Genomic DNA, 16,656 nt, shown 5'->3' on the forward strand with positions numbered 1-16,656 from the left:
GGAATGTCTTTCCACATACTCAAGAGAGAGCTGAGGATGGGAACATTTAATGTGGAATGCTCGTGTTAGTATATATGGAATAGAGGAACTTAAGAAAGAGCAACCCATGCAGAGCATGTGTGAACACCAAGGGCTGTGCCCTAAAATAAGCCGCTATTCATCACAATTCAAGACCCTCAGATACACTTGTGATCATGTAGGAGGGCCATGTCTTAGGAACAGCTGCCAAGCTGCTGTCTATAATCTCCCCCTCAGCTGAAGTCGTCTTTTGATGAGTATTTACACAGGACACAAGTGTCTTCACATCCTTCACCTGTTTGGAGAGATCTATCCACACACTCCTTTCCCAGATGTCTTTCTCACCAACTTTCCAGTCATGATCTTTCCAAGTCCCTGACCATCTAGCCATTGAATCACTACATTCACTACAGCCCATGAATCAGTGGACAATTGCACATCTGGCCATTTCTCCTTTCAAGTACATACACATGTGAATGGCCCGCAGTTCTGCCCACTGTGGAAATCTTCCTTCGCCACTGTCTTTCAGGGTTGTTGCAGAAAGGGGCTGTGATACTGCAGCTGTCCACTTCTGCTGCACAACATATGAAACCATCAGTAAGCCAAGCCCTAGTCCTCTCTTCCTCAGCCAGCCAGTCGTAGGGGACACCCCGTGAGCATAGGTGCATACTTGGCAGTAGAGGGCACTGTACCAGGAGTAGAAACCATGGGCACGCAGGCAGCTTCTTCATGTAACTTCAGGACCTGCTCTCGCCTGATCTCCTGTACACCACTTCCCTCTGAAACTTCACAAGCCAGGCCTCTAACTCCTGCACTGCCCTCAACATTCCCATCTTCTGAGCTCCTAAAGAACATCCCACTGAGATCTTAACACTCAATGGCTCTTCTAGCCCAAAGTACCAAAGTCCTTCTACAGTCCTCCCCAAAACACAGTCAGGTCTGTCATAGCAGTACCAGCCTGCCCGAGTTAGGGTATCTATCGCTGTGACCAACCACGATGGCCACAAGCAAGTTGTGGAGGAGCTTACACTGCCACACTGTAGTCCATCATTGAAGGAAGTCAGAACAAGAACGCAAGCAGGGCTGGAACCTGGAGGCAAAATATAACATAGAAGCCAAGGAAGGACACTGCTTACTGACTTGCTTCACCGTGCTTTGTTCAGCCTGCTTTCTTATAGAACCCATGACCACCAGCCCAGGGATGGCACCACCCACCATGGACTGGGCCCTCCCCCACTGATGACTGAGAAAATGCCTTACAGCTGGATCACGTGGAGGCATTTCCTCAGCTGAGGCTCCTTCTTCTCTGATGACTCTAGTTTGTGTCAAGTTGACCCGAAACCAGCCAGTTCAAAAGGGATGAAGCGGGAGGAGTGTGTGGCACGGATGCCATTCAGACTTGTAGGTGATGGAGAACTCCCCCAGTGGCCAATCATTTCCAGCTTGGTTTCTTCCTGTTATACATACCCACCATACTGCCTGCCATCTTGAGCAGGATGATCAATTTTCCTTGGGTGGGTCTTCACCTCTTCAGGCTTCTCCATGCATACTGCCTCCTTACCCTTTCTTAGGTGCTTGGGCAGCAAGCACTGCTTCCTCTAAAGGCTACAGTACAGGCACCGCCTCTGGTGGACACTGTACAGCTGCATCAGCTGCTCACAGGACATGTCCAGCAGCTGGGTCCAGGTCCATGCCATGGTAGATGAACTTGCAGGAATTCTGTTTTCTCTTCTGCTTTATTTCCACCATCTGTCTAGCTTGTGAGTCAGGTGGATAAAAAGGATTTTTTTTTTTAAGAATAAGAAGGGAGAAGGAAATCATACATTAGCTAGCTATCAATAATGTTTATCTGTTCATTATGTTTTGTTTGTTTTGTTTTGTTTTGTTTGAGACAAGATTTCATTCTATAGTTCACAGGCTGGCCTCAAGCTTTTTATTCTCTTGCCTCAGCCTCCCAATCATTGGAATTACAGATACACACCATCATGCCAAATGCATACATCATTAATTCTCCAGATTACCCCCCCTGCAGGCTATTTCTTAGAAAGGATGAACAGTTTTATTCCATGCTGTTTTGTATAGTTTCTTAAGTCTTCAAATGTAGATTTGTTTTTTTTAATGACGTATGTGGGTTTTTTGTTTTTTTGTTTTTATTTTTTTCTTTAAAAATTTTAAAGATGTGTGCTCACTTTGCAGAAATGTTTTGAGATATGACATCCATCCATAAGTGCACACTGGTCATTTTGATGTGTGTGTTGTCTTGTTTAACTGCCTCCTTGGATCAGGAATCAACATTTCCAGTACCCGGAGGGTTCTGCTGCAGGCCCAAGGTCAGTCAGCAGCCTTGAGCCTTCTGTGAACAGAATTGATTTAGCTTGTTCCTCAGCTTTATGTGAATGGGAGTAAGTGTATGTGTGCGTGTACATATACATGTATTCTCTTGTGTCTCATTTTATATAGACTCTTTTTAAACTTTTATTCATTGCAAATTTCACATCATGCACTCCAATACCACTCATTTCCCCCTCCCCTCATACCCATCGTCCACCCTGGCAACCTCTCCCACCCAACAAAGAAAAAAAGTCTCATTGTGAAAACTGTAGTGTAGCACAGGGTGTCCCTCAGTATACCTATTGTTCACATTTCTTTGCTTGCAAATGTTCATTGCAGTGAGTCATCACAATGAGTTATTGGTCTGTATGAGGCCTCTGGCTTCTTCTACTCTATTCTTACTGGAGCCTCACTGGGACCCCTCTCAGATATCCTGTTGTTGCCCTGTGTCATGGAGATCCTATAATTTTGGATCTGCAGGACAAGCCTCTTCATACACGCCAGCAGTTCATCGATGGGGAAGATACTGGGGTGGGCCATTTCAAAGCCCTGAATCAGGGCCTAAGAGGTATCTGAGCTAGTCAGCCTGACCGCTTTCCCACTCTCTGCCCTGGGCCCAGCTCACCTAGAACCACCACAACCAGAGCTAGCTCTACTCTTCTGCTCAGGTGAGGTACAGGGCTGGCTCTCTGTTGCAGTCAGTGAGGGACATGGCCAATTCTCCCATTTTCATGACTCTCCTATCTGCCATAAGGGACAAGGGAGGGGAAGAGGGTATCTCTCCCTCATCTGCATTACCACACAGCAGACAAGAGGCAACCCCTGCATCCAGGGCTAGCTCTACTGTGCTGCCCAGGTGAGGGGCAGGCCCCTCTCTCCCAAGTGCTGCAGCTGGTGAGTGGCAGGGCCAGCTCTCCTGCTTTCATGCCCCCGGGCCCAGCTATCCCATGATGTCCAGGTGAGGGGTGGGGCCAGTTCTGCACAGCCCTCAGACATCAGCATGTGCCTGGGTGGTAGCCTGGAGCAGGAAAACCTGGGCTTTCATTATAACTGACCTTTGCTTACTGCAAGGCCATGAACTCAGACCTGGCCCCCAGTGACAACACAGGCCAGGACCCCACCATGGTCTCAGGTGGCATCACCGGCCACTCATATCAGGCCGTCCTTCCTACTCTCATGTCTCCAGATCTGCCTGTCTTCATTGTGCCCACAACCTTCTGTTTCTCTTTCTCCTCCATTTCTCCACCACTTACTTGCTCCACTTAGTGGTTCCCAGGATATCTGAGTGTCTAGGGTCATCTCAGGAGTGGTCTCAGAAGTGCTGTGCCCTGCTTGTGCATTATGAAGAAGGTCAGGGATCATCTTGGGCATGGTCTGCCCGCTCAGGCCTGTGCTGGGCCAGACTGGTGATCATCTCAGGCTTGGTCCCTGTCCGGGCCCTTTGGCACTGGTCTGGTGGTTGACTCAGGCTCACTTTCTTCAGGGAATGTTAGGCTACTAGTCATTCAGATGTTCACAGGTCAGAACACCTACTGACACATGTGTGATGCAACAGCCACACCTACAATGCCTCTAGGCAGTCTGTCTTCTCTCTAACTCAGACTATGAGTATTCCTGTTGGACTAGGGAGGACTACAGCTTTTGCTGCATGAGGTTTGTGTTCAGAGCCCCAGCCCCCACATAAAGACAGATGCAACTGTACGTGTAGGTAATCTTAGTGCTCCTGTTCAAGGAGGGAATCCGTGGAAGCTCACGGGCTAGCGGTGAACAGGAAACCTGGTCTCAAGCAAAGCATAAGGCTAGGACCAATATCCAAATGTGGCCCTGTGACCTTCTTGTATACTGCACTTTGCATGCTGGCCCCTCCCCATCCCCACACAAAGATGTGGGGAAGTTCCATGTGGCTGCCATGTAGAATTCTTCTGTTTTGTTTGTTCTGTTTAGTTCTGCTGTTTTCTTGAGACAGGTTCTCACTGTGTAGCCCAAGCTAACATATAATTTGCTCCGTAGCTTAGGCTGATCTCAACTCCACAGTCCCCAGGCCCTCAAGCATGGCCATCATGCTCGGCTAATATTCCATTTTACAGAGGCTCTTTTTGTGATCCATTGTTGCTGAACCTTATTTTACAACTCAAATATTTGAAATGTTTTTTTTTTTTAAAGATGGGTTTGGTTTTTATGAATTCCCAATGTGTTATTCTCTGTGAATTTTTATTTCCTTTTTGGAATAGATTTTTATTTTCCTACTTGTAACTTCCTGACTTTCTTATGGACAATGTCTTTGCCATGTTCTGTCTCCCGCAGTGTTTCCTTTTCATGTTTTTCTGCTGTCAGGAAGAGGCTGGAACCCAGAGATTATTGCAAGGAAAAAGTTCAGTGCCTTCTCTCTGGGAAGTTATTTTGGTGGAGTTATTTTCTTCTGCAGAAGTGGACAGAGGGGTTAACAGCAGCTACTCAGGGATGAACTGCTCACTAGTGACAGACCTGGGCCCTCTGATTCCCACTCAAACTCTGACCTGCAGGGTGGGTCGCTTCAGTAGATGGAGATAATACCAAAGGATTTATTTTTCACTCATGAAAAAAGAGGAAAAGAAATTGTTTACTCCATTCAAAAGATAATTTAGGCATCAATTTTACCCTGCAATAGTGTATCATTTAACCCAATCAATTCATTTCTGGGCATTTATCTTGAAAAACCATCCAGAGCTGCCAGGTCTAAAAGGCTTAAGTAATTTATAGTAAGTAACTTAAGTAATTTATAGCATAGGAAAAGTATTTGTAACCCAAATAAAATATTATTGCACAGAGCTTTACATTTACCTGTTGTTTGGCTGAGTTCATGGTGGATCTGGTGGGGAGAGTTGAGCAGATGAACACAGAGCATTTATCCACCAAAGCATGACATGTTTTCTTTGTGGTCCTAACGAGAAAAAGTTTGCTAAGCCTAGATCAAACTAGGACAAAAAAGGGGGGTAGGGGAGTTAGGGCCATGAAGACCTGAGTTCAAATATCCAGTATCCACATTAATATGTATAATATTAGATATATGTTATATTTATGTACATATATATATATAATATATAGTACATATATATCCACAGTGGCCCCACATGCACTTGTAAGCCATTGGTATGGGGCAGAGACAGGAGACTCTATGGGGCTTGCTGGCTGCCAGCCCAGCTCCAAGTTCAGTAAGAGACTGACACAGGGGAATATGGCAGAGGGCAATAGAGCAGTATATCTGATTCCTTCCTCTGACCTCTTGTTCACATGGTTATACAGACCAACATACATGTGTGCATATATCATGCACACAAATGGAGGAAGAAAAACTATGGGTACAAAAATGTTTATTGAGAATTTTCAAATTAGTGTTTGCAAATTTTAAAGCATAAAAATGCCAAACAATTATATGGACATTTACATTATAAGTTATATCATTTAGCTAATAAAATTACAATTCTATAAACTATGTACCGGCACAATCATTTTTGGTACTTGAGAGGTTTAGAAGAGTAAAACTATCTTGTTTTCTTCATCTATGAGGACTGAGAGTTTTGCAGGGTATAGTAGTCTGGGCTGACATCTGTGTTCTCTTAGGGTCTGCATGATATGTGTCCAGGCCCTTCTAGCTTTCATAGTCTCTGTTGAAAAGTCAGGTGTGATTCTAATGGGTTTGCCATTATATGTTACTTGGCCTTTTTCCCTTGCAGCTTTTAGTATTTTTTCTTTATTATGTATACTTACTGTTTTGATTATTATGTGGTGGGAGGATTTTCTTTTCTGGTCAAATTTGTTGGGTGTTCTGTAGGCTTCATGTAATCTTATTGGCCTCTCCTTTAACTTGGGGAAATTTTCTTCAATGATTTTGTGACAAGATATTCAATGACAAAAACAAATTTCAACAATACCTACACACAAATCCAGCATTACAGAAGACACTGGAAGAGAAAATACAACCCAAGAAAATTAGCTTCTGTCAAGAAAACACAGGAAATAATTAACCTTACTACAGTAAAACAAAAAGCAACCAAGCACACAACCTTATGACCACAGCCAACATCAAAATCAAAGGATCTAACAGTCACTGGTCATTAATCTCTCTCAACATCAATGGACTCAACTCTCCAGTAAAAAGACACAGATTAACAGAATGGATACTTAAACAAAACCCAGCAATCTGTTGCATACAAGAAACACACCTAAGGCACAAAGATAGACATTACCTGAGGGTAAAAGGTTGGAAGACGACTTTCCAAGCAAATGGACCCAAGAAACAAGCAGGAGTAGACATTCTAATATCTGATGAAATAGACTTTCAACCAAAATTAATAAAAAGAGATGGGGAGGATACTTCATACTAATCAAGGGAAAATTCCACCAGGAAGACATCACAATCCTGAACATCTATGCCCCAAATACAGAGCACCCACATTTGTAAAAGAAACATTGATAAAATTTAAACCACATATAGATCCCCACACATTAATAGTGGGAGACTTCAACACCCCACTCTCAACAAAGGACAGGTCAACAAAACAGAAATTAAACAAAGAAACAATAACTCTGACAGAGGTCATGAATCAAATGGACCTCACAGACATTTCCAGAACTTTACACCCAAACACAAAAGAATTTACCGTCTCAGCACCTCATGGAACCTTCTCCAAAATAGACCATATAGTTGGTCACAAAGCAAGCCTCAACAGATACAAGAAGATTGAAATAATCCCTTGTATCTTGTCTGATCACCATGGAATAAAGTTGGACTTCAACAACAACAGAAATAGCAAAAAGCCTACACACACATGGAAACTGAACAACTTGTTACTAAATGACAGCTGGGTCAGGGAAGAAATAAAGAAAGAAATTAAAGTCTTCCTAGAACTCAATGAAAATGAAGACACAACATACCCAAACATGTGGGACACAATGAAAGCAGTGCTAAAAGGAAAGTTCATAGCACTAAGTGCCTTCAAGAAGAAATTCGAGACAGCTCATTCAAGCAACTTAATGGCCCACTTAAAAACCCTAGAAAAAGAAGACGCAGACACACCAAAAAGGAGTAGACGGCTGGAAATAATCAAACCCAGGGCTGAAATCAATCAATTAAAAACAAATAAAACAATTCAAAGAATCAATGAAACCAAGAGCTGGTTCTTTGAGAAAATCAACAAGATCGACAAACCCTTAGCCAAGCTAACTAAAAGGCAGAGAGATACCACCCAGATCAACAAAATCAGAAATGAAAAGGGGGACATAACTATAGACACTGAGGAAATCCAAACAATCATTAGGACTTACTTCAAAAGTCTATATGCCACAAAATTTGAAAATCTAAATGATATGGACAATTTTCTTGATCGATTTGGCTTACCAAAGCTGAATCAGGACCAGGTAAATCAACTAAATAGTCCTATCTCCCCCAAAGAAATAGAAGCGGTCATCAAAAGTCTCCCATCCAAAAAAAGCCCAGGACCAGATGGCTTCAGCGCAGAATTCTACCAGACCTTCAAAGAAGAGCTAACTCCAATTATCTTCAAACTATTCCACAAAATAGAAACAGAAGGAACATTACCAAACTCATTCTATGAAGCCACAGTCACCTTGGTACCTAAACCTCACAAAGACTCAACAAAGAGAATTTCAGGCCAATCTCCATTATGAATATTGATGTAAAAACACTTAACAAAATACTTGCAAACTGAATATAAGAACACATCAAAGATGTTATCCACTATGACCAAGTAGGCTTCATCCCAGGTATGCAGGGGTGGTTCAATATACGGAAATCCATCAATGTGATCCACCATATTAACAAACTGAAAGAAAAAAAAAAAACACATGATAACTTCCCTAGATGCTGAAAAAGCATTTGACAAAATCCAGCATCCATTCATGTTTAAAGTATTGGAGAGATCAGGGATACATGGAACATATCTAAACATAGTAAAGGCGATATACAGCAAGCCTATAGCCAACATCAAACTGAACGGAGAGAAACTTAAAGCAATCCCACTGAAATCAGGGACAAGACAAGGCTGCCCCCTCTCTCCATATCTCTTCAACATAGTGCTGGAAGTCCTTGCTAGAGCAATAAGACAGTTGAAGGAGATCAAGGGGATACAGATTGGAAAGGAAGAAGTGAAATTATCACTATTTGCAGATGATATGATAGTATACATGAGTGACCCCAAAAACTCTACCAGGGAACTTCTACAGCTGATAAACACCTTCAGCAAAGTGGCCGGATACAAAATTAACTCAAAAACATCAGTAGCACTCCTGTATACAAAGGATAAAAGGGCTGAGAAAGAAATTAGAGAAAGAACACCCTTCACAATAGCCACAAATGACATAAAGTATCTTGGTGTAATCCTAACCAAGCGAGTCAAAGACTTGTATGAAAAAAATTTCAAGTCTCTGAAGAAAGAATTAGAAGAAGGTATGAGAAGGTGGAAAGATCTCCCATGCTCATGGCTTGGCAGGATTAACATAGTAAAAATGGCCATCTTACCAAAAGCAATCTACAGATTCAATGCAATTCCCATCAAATTGCCAACACAATTCTTTACAGACCTGGAAAGAAAAATTCTCAACTTCGTATGGAATAACAAGAAACCCAGAATTGCTAAAACAATCCTCTACAATCAAATATCTTCTGGAGGTATCTCCATCCCTGATCTCAAGCTGTACTACAGAGCAACAGTTATAAAAACTGCATGGTACTGGCATAGAAACAAAATGGTGGATCAATGGAACTGAACAGAAGACCCAGAAATAAACCCACACCCTTATGGACACCTAATTTTTGACAAAGATGCCAAAACCATACAATGGAAAAAAGATAGCATCTTCAACAAGTGGTGCTGGTCTAACTGGATGTCTACATGTAGAAAAATGAAAATAGATCCATACTTATCACCCTGCACAAAACTGAAGTCCAAGTGGATCAACGACCTCAACATAAAACCAGACACATTAAATCGGCTAGAAAAAAAAGTGGGGAATACCCTAGAACTCATTGGTACAGGAGAAAACTTCCTGAACAGAACACCAACAGCACAGGCTCTACGAGCTACAATCAATAAATGGGACCTCATGAAACTGAAAAGCTTCTGTAAAGCAAAGGACACCATCATCAAAACAAAGCAACTGCCTACAGATTGGGAAAGAATCATCACCAACCCTTTATCTGGCAGAGGACTCATATCCAGTATATATAAAGAACTAAAGAAGCTAAAAAGCAGCAAAGCAAGTAATCCACTTAAAAAATGGGGAACAGAGCTAAACAGAGAATTCTCTGTAGAGGAATATCGAATGGCAGAGAAGCACTTAAAGAAATGCTCAACCTCATTAGCCATTAGGGAAATGCAAATCAAAACAACCCTGAGATTTCACCTTACACCCATCAGAATGGCCAAGATAAAAAACTCAAGTGACAACACATGCTGGAGAGGTTGTGGAGAAAGGGGAACATTTCTCCACTGCTGGTGGGAATGTAAACTTGTACAACCACTCTGGAAATCAATCTGGCGCTTTCTCAGACAACTAGGAATAGCGCTTCCTCAAGATCCAGCCATATCACTCCTAGGTATATATCCAAAAGAGGCTCAAGTACACAAAAAGAACATTTGCTCAACCATGTTTGTAGCAGCTTTATTTGTAATAGCCAGAAGCTGGAAACAGCCCAGATGCCTCTCAATTGAAGAATGGATGCAGAAACTGTGGTATATCTATACAATGGAGTATTACTCAGCAATGAAAAATAAGGAAATCATGAAATTTGCTGGTAAATGATGGGACCTGGAAAGGATCATCCTGAGTGAGTTGTCCCAGAAGCAAAAAGACACACACGGTATATACTCACTCATATAAACATACAACATAGAATAAACCCACTAAAATCTGTACATCTAAACAAACTAAGCGAAAGAGAGGACCCTAACTAAAATGTTCAATCCCACCCTGAAAGGCAAAGAGGATGGACATCAGAAGAAAAAGAAAACAGGAAACAACCTAGGAACCTGCTACAGAAGGCCTCTGAAGGCCAGAAGAAGAAAACAGGAAACAACCTGCGAACTTGCCACAGAGGGCCTCTGAAAGCCTCTGCCGTGTAGACTGTCAAAGCAGATGCTGAGCCTGATGGCTGTCGGGCAGAGTGATTGGAATTTTATGTAAGAAGTGGGAAATAGTAAGAACTGGAGAGGATAGGAACTCCACACGGAGAGCAACAGTACAAGAAAATTTGAACACAGGGAACTTCCCAGAGACTCATACTCCAACCAAGGACTATTCATGGATATAACCTAGAACCCTGACAATGCAGCCACTTCTGATGAGAACTGATAGACTAAGATCAGAAAGAAGGAGAGGAGGACCTCCCCTATCAGTGGACTTGGGGAGGGGCATGCATTCAGAAAGAGGGGGGGGGGATGGGACCGGGAGGGGAGGAGGGAGGGACTTATGGGGGGGATACAAAATGAATAAAGTGTAATTAATAAAAGTTAAATAAAAAATTAAAAAAAGAGTAAAACTATTTTATTCTTCAATTTGGGGAACATAGTGAAGACTAGACTTAGTGTTCAGAAAGAGTCACAGCTGTAGTGACAGGGTGGCAGCGGTTTCCGAGCATTTCTACAATACTCTTCTAACCTACTGAGGAGTAAAGCTGCGCACTAGTAGGTCACAGACTTCACGTGAGCCTCTTCACAGCCTATCACAGTGGAGGCATTCTTTTTAAAATTCTTTTACATTTTATTAAAGAAAATGTGTGTCCTTGTCACCTTGTACAGTAAGCAGACTTGACCTGTGCTCAAGGGAGAGACCTTTTCTCTGACATTTAAGCCGTTCAGTGTATAAGCATTCTTTTTTTTTTTTTTTTTTTTTTTTTTTTTTTTTTTTTTTTTTTTTTATCAGTTACATTTTATTAACTCTGTATCCCAGCCGTGTCCCGATCCCTCATTCCCTCCCAGTCCCTCCCTCCCTCCCTCCCTCATCTCCACCGTGCCCCTTTCCAAGTCCACTGATGGGGGGGACCTCCTCCCCATTCATCTGATCCTGTTTTATCAGGTATCTTCAGGACTGGCTGCAAAGCCCTCCTCTGTGGCCTAACAGGACTGCTCCTCCCTTCGGGGGTGGGTCTTGAAAATGTGACAGAACACATACCCAGTGCCTTAGCTTGTAAGACATGCAGAAACCTGAGCGGCCATGGAGAGCCATGTTGTGTTTGACCCACATGCATTCTTCTCGAGCTTCCTGAAGGTAGAGAGATGATCTTGATTCTCTGTTAGAGTGGTTTAGAGCACGACTTTACCTGTATGGTTTGAAATGATGAGAAAGTTCCCTATATGTGCTTGTGTTTCTGTTAACACAGCTCACTGGGAGATTTGATGGTACTTTTAATTATGTTCTTATAAACTGAACGTCTCAGAATAAAAGCTAACCCTTGGTTGGCTGAAGAGTACAAGGCCCAAAGCCAAATGACTGGTTAGAACTTCATGAGTGAGCAGATTTGGGGTGTCACAGATGCAGACCCAAATTATCTTAGACTGTCATTAGCCCTGGTCATTGCCCACCCCTGTATCTGGTTTTTAGGCTCACAATTTTCTCATAACTTATAGCCTTTTATCAGTCAGGTAAAACTTTAAATATATTCTTAGCAAAGCATGAGCTTCCACCAACCCCCAACAGTTCATACTATTCCAAGGAAACATCTGATACTTGTGGAGGATTCCCCTAGTGTGCTAGCCCACCTACCTGGGATCCTCACCAGTGAATCTGGTAACTATGCTGATTTGCATGTTTGAGGCTCCCTGTATTCCTGGGATATGATCAGTCATTTGATTTAACTCAAATATAAAGTGACTCTCTCTTTGGGGTGTCAGCTGTGTTTTGTATCAATAATTTGAAGGTAAATTTTCATTTTAATAGTGTTCTTGATTTTGATATTAGATAAATACAAGCATTTGAAGAACAGTCATGAGAAAGAAGATTTTGACTGAAGTGTGCCAGACATGTTGGTATTGTCGGGAGCTGTGATGCAAAGCCTGCTGTATAGACACCAGGGAGTGATGGCAGCAAACAGCACAATGCATTGAGATGTACCACATGGACTAAATTAAAATTTCAGCTGGATTTTTTTTTTCTAACTATGGATCTGAGTGGTTAGATTCAATTTTGTTGAGTGCAATGCTTGGTTTATGCTAAAAATGTTTCCATTTGTGCTTTGGGTTCACATAAATCTTGCAGTTACACCAAGACTAGAAATATTCATATCTTTAAGTATTCGTGGGTTGCAGGGAGTTACGGTGCAGTTTTGGGCGACATACTAGATCAGTTGGGAGATTGGTTGTTTCACTAATGTGTGGTATAACCTTGGGTAAGTCCCCAAATGCGCCACATTTTCCATTATATCCTTGAGGAGGTCTGAATAACTATTTTCTCATGTTGCAATTCTGGAGCTCTTTGGTTTGGGATATTCACACAGTTATCTTTTTGTTTTTCTGTTTTTAGGCGATGTCCTTGTTGCTGTGAATGATGTAGAAGTGACTTCTGAAAACATAGAGAGAGTTCTGTCTTGCATCCCTGGGCCAATGCAGGTGTGAAGTCCTTTCCTATACAGTTTTTAGTGTGCTTGCATTCTGTGCTGTTTTGTTTTGTTTCTTTTAAGATCCTGAAGCTCTCCTCCTGTGCAATGAGTAAGTAACCTTGATACTTGGGCACCAAGGGCAGGCTCACCTCTTGCTAACACTTAGCTTTGGGCATTGTTTTAAAAGGAAAGGGATATCTACAAATAAAACTCATCCAAAGTAAAGAACGCTGGAACAGTAATGAAAGTACACGATTGCCAGCTTACCCATAGAGCGCCCATGTTTGCCAACCTTTAGTCTCAGCACTCCTTCGGCAAAGGCAGGTATGTGAGTCTGAGGCCATCCTGGTCTATAGAAGGAGTTCCAAGATAGCCAGAACTATGGTGTTGCACAGTTTTTCCTCCTGGCCCCACAGTCCCAGAATACCAATTCAAACTCAAAATATATTTACAAATACTTAGGCCATACAGGTAGGCTCATTCTCTGATTATCTCATAACTTAATAACCTATTTATTCTAATCTAAGTTCTGCCATTTGGCTGGTTACCTCTGCTCAGGTACCTTGCATCTGTCTTCTTTCATGTCTTCCCAGGCACCTACTGGATGTCCCACCTTTTATTCTACTCTTTCCCATAAGCCATAGGTATTTTAATTGACAGGTGATGCATCCATACAACATACAAGATATTCTCTCTACACTATGTAGAGTCCCTGTATAAAAAAATAAGTAAGTAAGTAAATAAATAAGCTGTGGACTTTGTATTCTCTGACTAAAAAAAGAAAAAAAAAAACCTCTCATTTTTGGTTTTTTGACTCTCTCTATGTAGGCTTAGCTGTCCTGGAACTCACAGAGGTCTGCCTGTCTCTGCCTCCTAAGTACTGAGATTAAGTGTATCTCCATATCCAGCGCAAAGAGTTTTTGTTGTTTCTTAATATGAGTTTGGCTATTTCAAAACATAGCTATAGTGTTTTCTTTGTAATCTGGGAGTTTATGGAGGCAGGAGAGTAGAAAGACCTTGCAGTTAGCCAACCATGTGTACTACTGATATCATTTCCTTTCAGCTTTCCATCACTGAGACACAGTGCCTTAGGAGAGCAACTGTGAAGGTGGAAATGGTAATTTTGGTTCATGGTTTCAGTCCATGGCCAGTTGGCTTTGGTTTTGTTTGTTTGTTTGTTTGCTTGCTTGCTTGTTGTGGGGAAGAAATAAGGGGAAAGGGCTGCTATAAGGAAGGCAGAGCCTCATTGTAAGGGCTAAGTACTAGAACAAAGTCACTGACTTCCTGACAGCCTGGGCACAGAGAGAGAGGAAGATGCTGGGTCCAAATGTCTTGTACCAGAGCATCCTAGTGACCTACTTCTCTCCATGCTCATAAAGGCTCCACCAGCTCCCAGCGGTGCCACATCCTGGCAACCAAGTCTTTAGCCCGTGTGCACTGGGGAGACATTTAAGGCCAACACATAACACCATGTCCTGTATCCACAGGCATGTGCCCACATTACAATGAAAGTGCATTTAGTCCATCTCCAAGAATCTCCAAAGCTTTAACAGGTCCTCATTGCTCAAAAGCCCGAGTCCACAGACTCCTCAAGACTTAAGGAAAACTCAACTGTGAGCATCCATCAAAATGCAGCATATTTTGCATATCCATCAGAGTAAGCTGCATATTTTCCAGGTAATGTCATAAGCATTCTCATTGCACAGGAAGAGACAGGGAAAGAATGAGGAAGAATCAGGCCTAAGCGAGACTAAAACTGAGCAGCCTGGCCTGCCACCTGGGATATGCAGTGGCATGATGTACTGCAGAAGTCTTGGCAGTCCTACCCCTGTGGCCTTGCTGGCTGCAGCCCATATGGCAGCTACCTTATGGCTCTGCTTACCATCTGCAGCTTCCTGTCGTCAATGCCCCATGCTGCTGGTGTCTCTGACTTTCTAGGTTTTCCGTTTCAGCTTCGGCTTCACTCTCATAACTTCATGCACAACTGTGAGGGGCTCCTTCCAGACACACATTGTATGGCCTCCTGGACTTTCCTTTGAAATTTTGCTTGAAGCTGCCAGGGCCCCACAACTGTAGCATTCTGCATGCCTACAAAACTAGCATTGAGTAGTCTGCCATTCGTCAAAATCTTGGTAGGCCCACTTGGGCTGTGGCTGCAGTAGTTCTTGGGTTGCTTTGCCAGCTGAATGAGATAAAGATCTTAGTTAAGTGGTACCTTGAACATACCTGTGCGATCTGGGTTTTCAGACCTGTTCTCTTAAAGGGAGTTATAATTTTACACTTTTGAGCTAGGGTGTAGGATGTAGAGTTGGGAAGGAATCCTGGTCAATTCCTGAGATGCCCTCAGAATGTCTTCCCTACTGTCCCAGTGCAGAGTTCTTGGTCTGCTTTTAACAGAGTCGATCTCTCCATATTTATTGGCAGCAATTTTAAACATACTCACTTTTTGGCTAAAATGTAATTTTAAAAATGTTGGTGTTTTGTTTCTTGCTCCCTGTTCTCACTGTTAATCTGGCTAAAATCAGCAAGCAACACCCATGCCACAGCGAGAATGCTCTGTGGCCTTGAGATTTCCTGTTAGACTACTTAGTCTGTCCCCTTTAAACCCAGCCTCTCACAAAGTTTCTGTGCATGGGTAAAATGCATTCACGTTCTTTTCCATCGTGTAGAAAGGTTGATCTGTCAACCCAGTTACCAATAGGGTCTCACTTTCTGCCTGAAACTGAATGATCCTGCTCTTCGATGCCTGCATTTTGCATTTCTGTCAGGCTTCTAGTTTTCTAAGCCCTTAGCAGAACTGCCCACCAAGTGGCTTAGAGAAACTAGGCTCTGGCCCGTTCCTCAGACACTTCCCATGAAACAGCTCCCCAGGCTCCTGAATGTCATCAGGTATAGATGTCACAGTGACAAAATACTTCTTTTTAAAGTTGCATAATTTTAAAAGCTATAATAATTTTATGGATAAATACTGTGTTTTTCATCCTCTCCTTTCCTCATCTCCTCCCCCTTCAATCTTCCTAGACTCCCCACCCACTCCTGACTACATGACCCTTCACAGTCCAATTAGAGATGCTTGCATTTGCACGGGTGTGGAACATGGTCAACTCACCATGATACACACCAATGAAGAATGATGACTTTCCCTCCCTCAGTGGCCATCAGCTGCCTGTAGCTCCTCCCCCACCCATGCTGGAATGCAGATTGGCTTGATGCCCTGCAGGTCTTGGGGTAGGGGGGCAGGACACCACAGTTGCTGCAAGTTTCTAAGGACAGTTTCAAGTCTGGACGACACTTACATGCAGACATGCCACACTTGTGCAGTGTCCCCAAGTGCATCTCCTCTTCTTCATACAGATGTGCTGATATTTAAGGTCCTAACCTGTAAGATTCCAGTGGTTTAGTGTTCCTCTTTTATACATAAAGAAAGGGAATCAGGAGCATCCTGCTGAGGCAGAAGGGTTGTGAGCCAGACTAAACTGTTTAATGAGATCCTAAGAAAGAGACAGCATTTAGAAACTGCTTAATGATTTCCCCAAAGCTACAGAATCAGTTCCCCAAAGTACTAACTTTCAAACTGAGCCAAAGCATACTCCTTCCCTTTCATTTCAACCTATGGATCCTGGCATCTTGGTGCCAGATCCGACTGAGATAGATCTGCCCCAGGCTTTTTTGTTTTACTGGTTTGTGTTTGTGGCATGTGCAAAACAGTCCCTTCA

General features: G+C 42.7%; 1 protein-coding gene and 1 pseudogene across 3 annotated transcripts in view; one reads left to right on the forward strand and one right to left on the reverse strand.

Annotated features, from left to right (window-relative positions):
• The window catches only part of Intu (inturned planar cell polarity protein), a 69,766-nt gene that overhangs the window by 12,235 nt on the left and 40,875 nt on the right, over nt 1-16,656 (forward strand). For all 3 annotated transcript variants that reach the window (XM_060378255.1, XM_021664891.2, XM_060378254.1), the window contains exon 3: nt 12,865-12,950. In XM_060378255.1, coding sequence (XP_060234238.1) covers nt 12,865-12,950 — 86 coding nt within the window. The remainder of the gene's footprint in view (nt 1-12,864; nt 12,951-16,656) is intronic.
• On the reverse strand, nt 3,877-3,926 carry LOC132652657 (small nucleolar RNA SNORA17; annotated as a pseudogene).

The sequence above is a fragment of the Meriones unguiculatus genome, chromosome 2 (genome assembly GCF_030254825.1).
Source record: "Meriones unguiculatus strain TT.TT164.6M chromosome 2, Bangor_MerUng_6.1, whole genome shotgun sequence".
Taxonomy (NCBI): domain Eukaryota; kingdom Metazoa; phylum Chordata; class Mammalia; order Rodentia; family Muridae; genus Meriones; species Meriones unguiculatus.